Below are 12,681 nucleotides of genomic sequence, written 5' to 3'. Positions count from 1 at the left end.
TGTAACGTGTAGTGCCTGTGTTTGAGACAAATGCAGCATCGAATATGCACAATACCCACAAACAAATGAAGTGAATGACCAATTTAATCTGGAGAATTGTTGGACCAGACACTAGGAGAAATGCTCTGTTTCAAAAGTGCAATGCGATTGTTAACACCAACCTGAACAGGCAGATGGGACCTTAGTTTAATGCAGAATCAAAAGTACCTCATCATCATCTGAGTATTATTTATTAAATATTAACAATATTTGTACATCTCAGTTCTATGAATGAAATTGCTCAAGAAAGTTATTAAAGAGATTCAATGTCACAATGGAAACTTGCTTTTTATTGGACCAAACTGTCGAATGGTGACTTATCCAGAGCTACATTGATGCATCTTTATTTTTCCCACAGATATACTAGCTTCTGGGACTACATAAAGCACTCTGGGACACTACTTTGGCTAAAGGGTCGCTATATAAATGCAAATTGTTATTTCTCTTGTCTCATAACTTAATATGATACCTTCTGAGCACATGCCCAAATTTACATACCCAATAATAATAACAATCTTTACATTTGATATTGTGCTTTTCACGTCAGGAGGATGCTTTGCAGGATATACTTACTGTAAAGTGGTGTGAATGTGGGTTTTGTGGGTGACCACAGCAGCCAACTTACATGGAGCAACATCCCCACAAACAGCAATGAAGTGAATAACCAATTTTATTTGGGGGATTGTTGCCCAGGACACATTAAATAATGAATGCACAAAAGAACTGGCGACAGAATACTTTAGCATGACATTCTTTGCCTTCTATGACGTAGGCTTAGATTTATTCCAAATGAATAGGATGAAAGGTCCTTTCTCTGTTGGTTTCAAGATCCTATACCTTAAATGAAGCTGTGGATCTAAATTTAGTTGCTGGTGATGGCAGGCCCACAACATAACACTGCCCACAGGTTTGCACAAATTGGTAATCTCACACAAGAGAAGCCACTTGGGAAGTTGGCATGCAAAAGGAGAGGCCTTTCCTCTGAATTTAAGGTTAAAGCATATTGTTCTATCATACAGAGAAATTCACTTTGCCTCTAGTCTAAGCTCTAGTCTTTGCCTCTGGACTTGTCCATCTGTTCAAATATAAATCAATGAAAATACAAATATATTCAAAAAAAGGAAGGAGTTTCTCCCAGTCTTGGTTAATAATTCCCCAGATTATTAATTGTTCACATTAGGTGGAACTTTGCTGTGTTCAAAATGGCTGCCATGTTTGCTGACAAAATAGTCACAATTTAAGACTTTATTTAATTTAACACTTATGAAAAATATTGCATCAGTTTAAAAAGACCACATTAATTATCCTTAAATATTGCAGCATCTTTCAGCAACTCATATCCAGCAACTCTTGTACATTAACTGTTTGCCAGAGAAACTTTAGCAAACCAAGTACTGTACATCTTTAAAAATCTCTTCTCTTTGCTGGTCTGAAAGCACAGTTTTGAATGTCAGGAATTGCTTCCTGATGTAAACCAGAATTTCAGTTTAGCTTTGACTTTGGAATGTTTGAAAACCACCAATGTTCCATTGCCAAAAGGATTACATTGAACAAAACAGACATTTCAATAAATTCTGCCTCAGAAACAGCCACGGCTTAACTGCTCTCATTCGGCACGTTTTGGTCTACAGGAGGCACCTAGTGCTCTTTTCTACTACTGAGACGTACTGATCATCACCTACAATGGTAAAGTATAAGAATTTAAGATTTGCTTATTCATAAGGTAGATTTATTTAAATAGTCTGTACTCCGTTGAATGTAGCCTTTTAGCAATTGAGACATTTCAACTCGTAACTTTGACATGAATGAAATCGAAGACTAAACTTGAAGCAGTGCCACCCACGAGATGTTCTCAACCCGACAAGCGGATCACAAACAGCACCACAGTTTGGGACAAATTCAGATTCTTTTGGTTTTCTGGTTGATGAACAGCAGAAACTGGGATATAAAAAGAATGTGGGTAAGGGGGGATTCCATAAACAAAAGTAAACATACTTGAAGTAGATTATAATGGTTTTACTGAAATCAGCACAAAATTATATCGAGAAAGGAATGTCTGTCTATTTACCTTTCCAATTGCACAAGTGAAGGTGGTGGAGCTCCAGGTGGAGGCAGAAAACCTGAAAAGTTATCAAACCGTTTCTTTGAAAACAATTTAACTTCAAGACATTGACAAAAGATACATTTTGTAAATTTCTAAATTGATGCTTATGTTGAGTTGTCACTTCCTTATGCAAATATTAAACCATAAAACTCCAATGTGGAAACATTATTTTCATCTATCCTTAAAAAAATCCTTTGACACTGAAAAATTTTCCATATATACAGTTATCATTGAAATATGATCATATAAAAGGACAATTGTGAACTAAAAGGAAACAGACTGAATGAAATACTGAAACAAATCTTCAAAACAAATTATAGCACCATGACAAAAAAATACTCAAACAATACCTGGTGGTGGTGTTGTCAAAGGCATTCCTGGGAAGAAAAAAAATTAAGTCATGAATAACACATACAATATTTTTTAAGCACGTAAACGAAAACGATAGGGACTTGGTGTTGCAGTAGATTAGTATACCTATTGCCCTTTCATTTTGATATTTTAAGGTTGAATGAGGCTCATACTGATGCATTAAAAGTCATTCCACCCTAGTTCCAAGTTTTCACAACACAAAACTGCCCAGTCATAACAACCCTCAACTTGAGGATCACAATAAAATGCCCCCAACAAAATTGAAAGACAAAGGAGCACTGTCTTCAGAACACACCTAAAGACTTTTCTCTTTGACTGTGCCAAGGTCACCTCCCTTTTCTCCCAGCTAAGTGTCAAACTATGCTATGATTATGCGCTCCGAGATGCTACTCTATCTAAATGCAATAGTTGTTGTAAACATTTAACGAATTCCCTCAGAGTACAATGTAACTAAACACTAAGGAAAAAAAGCAAGCAACCAGGAAATTATTTAGATAGTCATGATCAAGAGGAATATTAGAAACTGGGAGCAAAGAATATCCCACATAGTCACACATGAACAGATATGACAATTATCTTAGCTTTTTAAAAAAAATCATTTTGATGCTTCCTTATAACTAATGTATTCTCTTTCTCGTTTTTCCTCATATTCCTTCCACTGAAAACATTAAAAGCACCAAGAATGTCTAATTGTTCAGGGTAAACATTTCTAATTAGCTATCTGAATATCATATCCTGTAACAGAGTTTTAAATTGTGCAACACTGTCAGAATAGTATTTTCCCAAATTGGATTTCTTATCAAAGAATCTTGCTAAGAAATACTACAAATTAAAACCCCAAATTAGTCTGCTTATTTCATCACACAATATATATGATTAAATTTACATCTTCTTAGAAACCTTTTATGTTGCAGGATCACACTAACTTCCTAGTTAATAAATTAAAGCACAAACAACAATTCAAAACAAGATCACAGCCTGAATTTACAATTTCACAAAATCAACTTATGTCATATTTGATAACTTTAACTTGTGTGGATCAATAGAACTACAAAAGACTGTTTGAAATCTGAAGTTGCAATCAGTTTCAAATGTTAAACACCAGAGGAAAGACAGCTGCGAGCAATTTATTATTTCTTTAATAGCGTGCCAGATGTGCATCCTTCATGTCACAACAGCAGGTACAAAAGCTTTTGTTGAAATACTATACTCAGAAAACTAATTACTTGACCTTTCGCCCCATTTTATAAAATTAGTGATTTACCAATTAGTCAAAAAATTATTTAAAAAAAATAGATTTTGCACCCTTCCATGGTCAAATTTATTAATGTAAATTCAAAATTGGGGTAAAATCTAAAGACCCAAACACATGTGCTCCTGAATGGAACATTTTAAGATAATGATAGCCCCAGGATTGGATTGTGCTTACAAAAATCTAAATCTGTGTTTACTGTTAAGGTTTATTTTGGAAAGTGTTCAGTCTCACTTCGGTGGTGTAAAATTAAACCACTACACTTCATGATTTAACATCTATAAGACTAACATCACATTACCATTATCCTCAGTTTTACTTGAGCAACTGAGCAATTGCTTAAATCAATGCGGGATGTGAGGGAAAGAGAGAATTCCCAAAAAGGTTTTGTACAGTACACACATTCCCTTCAACAACAATAACTTGCACTTATATAGCGCCCTCCATGCAGGGTAGCATCTCAGAGCGCTTAAATAAGGTACTTTAACAAGGATGAATATTTCTATGGAAATGCTCATCAAGTCCAAAATAAAAATAATAATGCTCCTTGCATTGCGCCTTATGATGTCGGAATGACATCTCCAAGTGCATTCATTACAAGATTTACTGTGAAATGAAGTGACTGTGTATTTGTAGACAAATGCAGTAGCACAATTGCGCACAGCAATTTCCCCACAAACAGCCAAGGAGTGAATGACTAACTTCATCTGGAGGATTGTTGGCCACGGCACCAGGAGAAATAGTCATTTCCAAAAGTTCACCTTCACCAAAATGTTGAGGGTACACAAGCATGCCCACAGGTTTATAGTTTAAGAAGCATACAATTAGAAACATAGGGAAACGGGAACAGGAGGAGGCCATTCAGTACATGTAGCCTGTTCCATCAGTTTTATTAGATCTTGGCAGATCTATTAATCCTGGAGATTTGGCCGTATCCCTTACCCTAAACATTCTTACCTCTGTCTATCTCGATTTTAAACAACCCTACCAATTCCATCTTAGTTTTCTGGGATTAAACATTCCACATCTTCACAATCCTGTGGTAAAATGGTTCCCAGTCTCAGTTAATTGTCTTTGTCTGATTGTAAGGCTATATTTGTAATGAATCTCTTCTACCATTGGGAACAGTCATTTGCTACCTAACCTGCCAATTCCTTTCAGTTTAGATACTTCAATCAAATCATCCCTTAACCTCCTCCACTCTAAGAAACATAATTCCTCATCTATTCAACCATTATAGCACAGCTGCTTGAACTGTGGTAAGTTGGGTTTGGTTTTGTATTACAAAGCCTTTTTGCACACAAGGGCATACTGTATGGGATGACAGGAGAGACCTGGAAATCTGCAATTTTTAGAGCAGAAAGCTATCTGGCATTCCACACATGTGCATTGATGTCATGTCCTGCGATCAGTCATATGAGGATGCTGAAGCCCTGACTGGTGATCGCACCTTGTTGCAGCACAGGTTGGGATTTTACGGATCTCAACAACCACGTATTAACAGGGCTGCGGAGTAAATTCTAGTGTAAACAAAGCCAATACCTGAAAGAACGTTTGCTAATTGTTGTAGTGCTGACTGGACACATGTGTCTGAGCCCAAACACTGAAATTCACTTCAAGCAATCTCTGCTTGAAATACCAAAAATCCACATATTTAGCTCAAAACGTTAACAGTAGTCAAACCTGATAAAAGTTCAGCTATGAGAAAAATAAACACAATACTATTTTCTCCTTACAGGACAAGCACCTACTTGTACAGGAACAAGCTAGATATTTTAGTACAGTTCCCAGAGAAGAACTGCATCTATTTGCTAAACATGTGGAGCAGAACCTGTATAAACCAAAAGTACAAGATTTGACTATTTTTTAATAAAGCTGACTAAAACATGAGCACCATAAACTTGAAAGTCAATAAAGTAAAGTCTAATTAAAGTAGGGCTGCATTCAATACCCATTTCAAAGAGTATTCAGCAGGATGTTTTACATTTGTAGTGATTCAACATTTTTTGGCTCTGATATATCATTCATAGGTAACAGCAGTTGTTTTCATTGAACCTAGCAGATTTTAAATTCTATTTTAGAAACTGCTTTGAAGTTAAAGCTCTGGCCAAAAGACAATTAAAACATTGCCAAGTATGAACCAAATACACATAACTTAATGGTATATGCAGATTGGGACCATGCATGGAAAGAGGTTGCTAAGCCTTTGTGAAAATTCTAACACAACACATTAAGATTAATATTTATTATAAAAAATTAACTTAGCTACTGTGGAGTATAAAACCCTTTCATTCTTAAAATTTAGTCATTCATAGCAACGTTCCTTTCTTGCCTTGGGTTACTTAAATCATTTGTATTCATCCATCCATCACAAAGCCAAAAGTGGTTTGTGATTTTATCATTTGAAGCTCCCCAGGGAAAGCCAATGTCAAGAGAACTGTGTTGTAAATACTGGTAAAATATACAGGGCACTGTACCTTTGTTCCTATCAATAAGGAACTATGCCCTCCTCTCCCCTTGTTATATTAACATACATTTTCAATTAAGAAATTTCATTAAAGACGGAAGAAACTGCAGGGTATGAATACTTCAAACATACAATAGTTTTACTGTCGAAGCAGCTTCAAATCTGTGGGTTTTTTAAGGTTGCAGATACCTTTCATACAACCACAATCATGCTATCCAGGAAAAAAAATATTCCGAACCCACGTTGATTTTATGGAGTCGATTGCTGACTGAACCTGCACTAATGATTATTATTACAATGTTACTGACTGAGCCTGCAATGATGTTGGCTGACTGATTCTCTAACACACAAAATGACAGGTTTCCATGAAGCTGTGTTAGGGAGATTGAGTCAGGCTGTGAAGGAAAAGGTGTATATATATGACATATAACATTATTATAAACAGAGTATTACTCCAAACAGAAGCAAGTCAGAACTCTCTCAGTATCTGGAAATTTGAGTTTGTCCTGGATATACATATATATTATATATATATATCCCCTCACCCACTAGCGGCTAATCGTGAAACTAAACTCCATTGAACTAAAAACAATTGGGTTTGTGCAAAAGGCAAATGTTCAACTCTCACCTGGTGGGTGAAGAAGAGGAGGTGTGGCACTGACAGGTGGAGGAGGGGGTAGGAATGGTGGAGGTGGCCCAGTCATGTGAAGGGGAGGTGCCCCTGGAGGAAGAAACGGAGGCCGCTTCGTTGGATTGTTGCTGTTAACAAATTCTACTGCTCCATGATCACCAAGTACCTTTTGTGGAAAAAAAACACATGTGGTTAATACTATCAGAACTAAACTTGTAACTTTTTATTGAAAACAGATTAATTGTTTTTAATAAGAGATTTTTATGAAGTTAAATATTTGATCTCATCAATGTGACTAAACTTTGTTTTTTGTACATAAAGTAATCCTTACATAGTCTTTGTAAATTTGTAACCCTTTGGACTTCCCAACTCTTCACTCCACAAACTGCAGATTATTCAAAACTCTGCAGCTCCTGTTCTCTCCTGCACCAGGCTCCGAGAACCAATCACCCCTGTTCTTGCCCAACTTCATTGGCTTCCCATCCCTCAGAGAATCAAGTACAAAACCCTCGCTCGCACCTTCAAAGACCTCCACAGTCTTGCTTCCCCTTACCTCTCCGAACCCATACCCCATATCAGCCGGACCGAGCCCTCCGCCCAGCAGACACTTCCGCCCTTCCAAACCACCATTGGTAGTTGAGCATTCAGCATCTCTGCACCCACTCTCTGGAACTCTATCCCACAATCCCTCCACCTCACACCCTCTCTTGCCTCCTTCAAGTCCCACCTCAACCTTCCTCTTCCTCCCACCCCTCCTGACCCCAAATGAGGTCCAAAAACCCCTGATTGTCCAGTGCCGTGGGATGTTTTCCTGACGTGAAGGGCGATATGCAAGTGTAACTTGTTGCTTTGCCAGTTTCAAATTAATTCCTGGTTCAGTGACACTACAGGACAAAAAGTACAATTTGTGATGCGTTAACAATTTTTGAGTCAATGACTCAAATATATTTTGGTCTAGGGATGTGACACCCCCCCCAACCACCACTCAACTGACTATCACAATGAGGAAACTTCTATTCCTTTATATAAAAAAGGCAGCTAAGTCAAACTCACTGATCTGTGTAAATCAGTATTAGAGAGGTGGTTAATAGGAATGATTATGGCAATGTGAACAAAATAATATTACCAACATAATTTTGTGCGTGTGTGAACACATGTCAGTGGAACAGTAACGTGTAACTTTAAAGCTGTCAAATGAGCAGTAACTGGTATATAAAGTCATGCCTATAAAAATCTGTATTAAGGTACAACAGTAAGGTTGATAGTTCACATTTTACATTTATTATCAAACAAAAGTCAGGCAGTGCACAGTCTTCCCAGCTCCAGAATTCACAAAATCAGATAATCCCAAACTCTGCCACCAGTATCCTCATCCACACCAAATCCTGTACCCCCATTATCCCAGTCCTTGACAGGATCCACTGGCTCCCTATCCACTTCAAGCACTGGCACCTCGCTACTTCTCCAACATGCTTACACCCCACTCTACTACTTTCGGCCTCTACTCAGCTAGATCCGGCCTCCTGCATGTCCTTCTACTTCATCATTGGCCTTCAACCACTATGCCCCGAAACTATGGAACTCTCTTCCTCAACCCCTCGATTTGACCTCCTCCTTCCCAGTCTTCTGATCACACCTGAAGTCCTTCATCTTCAACAGTGCCTCCCCCCAGCTCTGCGTCAAGCTATGCCATTTCCTCCGTCCAAGACGCTACGCCACATGATGGCCGCTATATAAATGAAAATTGTTGTGTATGCTTCCCATCACAGTCAAGCAACCTGAAAATATTCACTGTCTGACCTCATGAAGAGTACCCACTGAGCAAAGCACCAGACACTGGCCTGTGTCCTTGGAACCGAACTGCAGCAAAGAGGCAGTGTTTTCAGAAGTATTGTAAATTGGCAAAAAAACTGCTTCTTTTTCCTCGGTCCATCTCCACATGAAGAGTAATCTTGAATACAATTAAAAATCCCATAAAAGTACCCAATTCCTCGGCCCCTTTCAACTGATTTTTGTGCAACTGATGAATGTCAATATCATCCAAAAAACTCACTCATGTGATACTAAAAGTAGCAGCTTGAAAGAATGGTGTAAACCTCAGACAATGATTAACCCAGGATGCTTCAGATCAAGGATATCTTAAAACCAGTTCTTTAAACCGTGATGCCGTAAAACTATGTGGTTAATTGTTTAAAATGATCAAACAACAAATGCTACACAAACCTGGATGGCATTTTCATCTGCTCCACCCCGATCCCGACGCCGGCCCTCAACCCGAGCAATAGTAATCAACTGACCTCCAATAACCTCGATTGACCCAGACAACCTTCTGAAAAATACATCATCGATTAGGCTGCAATTACATCACTTTATTTAAACAAAGAACATCATGGTTATGGCTCTAGACTCTTAAGACTGAGGAACAACTGGATGCAAAAATGAATAAATGACCATTGCTACATTTAGCTTGCACAAAGCATTATCACTTAGGATTTCCACTTCATGTATCTGTAATAACTTATAACTATGTTAAAACATTTTAAATCTTACAAAATGGGAAGATACAAAATTGGAGAAATAGAGGAATGGGATTAGAGCAAGGTAGCTCCAGTGAGGGCTCTAGCACCAGCAGATACAAGTTGTTAAACAGCCTCCTTGTGTGCTGTAAACGTCCTATGATTCTGTTCATCCTTTTCTCTGCTTTAACTTTATGCAGTCACCAGAAATATTCCTATTTAAAACTCACTCATAATCAATTCAATTATAAACAGAATACATTTTTATTTCAGATTTTATAGCTTTTTTTTATTTCCACCCATACTGACCTGTTTGGTGGTGGTCCTGCTCTGTAGCGATTTGGAGGAGATGGGAAATCCATTTTAGGGGGTGGTATCTCTGGCTCTTTCTCGGGATTTCCAGTTCTGCCCTGTTGTACCTGAAAGATTTTAAAAAAACTTCATATTACTGAAGTGAAGCACAAGGCCAAAAAACTACTAGTTTGTTGTAAATAAACTTTTTATTCCTTATTGTTTAAGATTCCACAATGCAAAACGAGAAGAGAATTGTTCTGGTATCCTGGCCAAATATTCGTTCAAATATCATTGGGCATTCACTTCATGATTGTTTGTGGGACATTGTTCTATGTAAATTAGCTGCTGTGTTCAATACACTGTGACTGCACTTTACAATATATCCTCCAAAGTGCTTAGAGGCTTCCTCCTGACTATATCAAGGATTATATTATTTTCCAGCTTTCTGAATTGTTCAGTAAATAACACAGGGAAAGGCATTTGTTCAAATGATAAAATAGCGCAGCACAAAGCAGATTACTGGTAACTTCAAATCTGCGCTGGTGCTTTTCTCCACCATAAAACACCAAATGTAATCCCGTTCTCCTGCTCGCACTGCATACCCTTTAATATTCCTGCTCTCCAGCATTTATCAAATTTTATTTTAAAATTGATGGATTCTACTTCATACTAGTTTGTGCCACATTCCAATCACTCTTTAGGTAAAGATTTTTTTGTAACCTCCACATTAATTCTTTTTGTGCTTACTTTAAGTTTCCACCCTCTCATTCATTTCTGACCAATGAAAATTGTTACTATGTACCCTATCATAACTAGCTAAGGCTCAAATTAAATTAGGACTGAACTGTTACCAATCAGGAATACTTCCACCTGGTCCAAGTACTCTCTGTACCCTATTTATTTTACTGAAGAAGTTAAAACAACTTGAAAGTCAATTCTTACTATAATGATTGACCAGTTGTTTCTTGGAGAAACAGCGTGGCAGCAATTTATTGGATGGCATGGCAGGTTACACACTAAGTATGTGTTACATCATGCAAGCCAATGCTGCTGCTCACAGTTCTCAAAGTTCAAAGAAAACTCACTGTGATTCGATTTGTTGTTGAGGAAGGAGGAAGAGGTTCAAGTCCCATTCTCAATCGCTTCTGTTTCTCACAGTAAGCTTTCCAAGTCTCCTCGTTGAATCCGTAATTGAAGTAATCAGAGAGGTCAGCACCTGAAAATAGACGAATAATAAGTATCCAAGGAACTGGCTGCAAAATGTAATACAAAAGATATTGTTAAAAATATCGTGCAAGAGATTTACAATGTGACCATAATTAAGATGCAAACACTTGTTTTTAAAATAGCAGTACAATAATATGAGAAATGATTGCAATCCAAGGAGACAATACAAAAGCAATCATGACATCAATATTCAAACAATGGAACATATTTAATGAATGGAAAATAAATATAAATATCTAATTGTTTGTAGGGTAATTAAGTAGCAGAACATGTTATACCTGGTTTTCTCCAAGGCTTGTCTTCAAAAGAATCCAAGTCTATTTCTAATGTTGGGATCCCACTGATATCACCGGGGGCATCAAGATCAACTCCCTTTCCTGCTTTGATTCCTTTGAGATAAAGGATGAGAATATGTCAGTACAGTAAAAAGCAAGGTATGTTTCATTTACCAAAACAGAATACTAAAACAAATTTAAATTAATTTGAAACTAATACAGCAATATTGAAAATATTTTCTCACAATTTTAAACGAGTTGTGTCATTCAGTACTGCAGATGAAGACAAGACACAGATACGAAATTGTTTACCAAAATGGAAGTTAGTTTTACATAGAAGTAACTAATTTACCACCTGGTAACTTACTTGCACTTGTAGTACAGTTTAGTACTGGCCAGTAACCCATTGAGTGATTTAGTGCTGCAGATTTATTATGTTTATGCATCCAAGCAAGGATTTACAAGTTAATGCAGGAAAATGCAAGCCACACGCCTATACAAGAATTAGGAAGCTGGGTACTGAGAACCTATTAAAATTTATAATTGATGCATGACTGTCTGAAAATAGTCCCAGAATGACTCACACCAAAAATATCATTGGATATAAAACTAATGTTGAACAACCATACATTCAGTAACTTTTCCCTTTACCATTTTTTTAAAAAAGTGTTTAAATTCTGCCATCACCACCACATTCAGGTTTACAGAATTTACAGTTAACCATATACAGTTATAACAGTGCTTTATTTGCTCAGTTAAAATAAGCCTAAATTACATGCAATTGGATTTAGCACACCCACTATTCAGGACCTAATTTTCACCAACTGGTTATGAAGTATGAATGGAAATTATTATCAAATCAATACACTAAAGCCCACAACAAACCTAATACCTAACTGCTAATCAATGACAATATCTTGCCAATACTAAAGCCTCCTACTTTGGATGTCTCTGACATTCATTCAGTTTCAGTTTCATTCAGAAGCGAAAAGGACATCAACCCACATCACTTTCTGTAGCACATGAGACCCAGCACCAATGTACATTTTGCTGACTACTCTTCCCCCCTTTAATAAAGCAATAACTTTTGTGCTATTGTAAAGTGATGGCTTGCTAACAAAAAGGAGTCCTACACATCATAGAATACCAAAACAGCACCAGTTCTAACTAGGCCCTTCCCAGTGCCACATATTATATTGTATTATATTTGCTCTACTGCAAATCCAAAAGAAATGATAAAGGGAATTCAAAATTATTTAACAGTGAAAGTAAAGATAGTTGATCGTGGAGCAATGAATTTAGTAATCCTGAGCAAAATTAATATATAAGATCAGGCATCTAACCTCTGAGGTAACTAGAACAGTTTACATTGAAATAAGGACATTAAGGGCTGATATATTTATTAAAAAGTCAATAAGTTCACATGGGACCACTGTCTCAAGCTCAAGAGGAAAAGGAGACCAGTTTAGATTTAACTATTTTACACATATGATGGTGAATATGT

The 12,681-nt window shown here is 37.1% G+C and overlaps 1 protein-coding gene across 6 annotated transcripts in view; it reads right to left on the bottom strand.

The window, feature by feature from the left end:
* The window catches only part of fip1l1a (FIP1 like 1a (S. cerevisiae)), a 33,576-nt gene that overhangs the window by 16,402 nt on the left and 4,493 nt on the right, over positions 1–12,681 (bottom strand). For all 6 annotated transcript variants that reach the window (XM_007892745.2, XM_007892747.2, XM_007892750.2 and 3 more), the window contains exons 6-12: positions 11,181–11,291; positions 10,761–10,891; positions 9,691–9,800; positions 9,089–9,194; positions 6,863–7,031; positions 2,494–2,520; positions 2,108–2,159 (exon numbers count right to left, since the gene is read on the bottom strand). In XM_007892745.2, the coding sequence (XP_007890936.1) occupies positions 2,108–2,159; positions 2,494–2,520; positions 6,863–7,031; positions 9,089–9,194; positions 9,691–9,800; positions 10,761–10,891; positions 11,181–11,291 (706 nt within the window). The remainder of the gene's footprint in view (positions 1–2,107; positions 2,160–2,493; positions 2,521–6,862; positions 7,032–9,088; positions 9,195–9,690; positions 9,801–10,760; positions 10,892–11,180; positions 11,292–12,681) is intronic.

Source organism: Callorhinchus milii, unplaced genomic scaffold (genome assembly GCF_018977255.1).
Source record: "Callorhinchus milii isolate IMCB2004 unplaced genomic scaffold, IMCB_Cmil_1.0 Scaffold1, whole genome shotgun sequence".
NCBI classification, from domain to species: domain Eukaryota; kingdom Metazoa; phylum Chordata; class Chondrichthyes; order Chimaeriformes; family Callorhinchidae; genus Callorhinchus; species Callorhinchus milii.
Note: the sequence above shows the minus strand (reverse complement) of the source record. Positions and strands in the feature narration are given on the sequence as shown.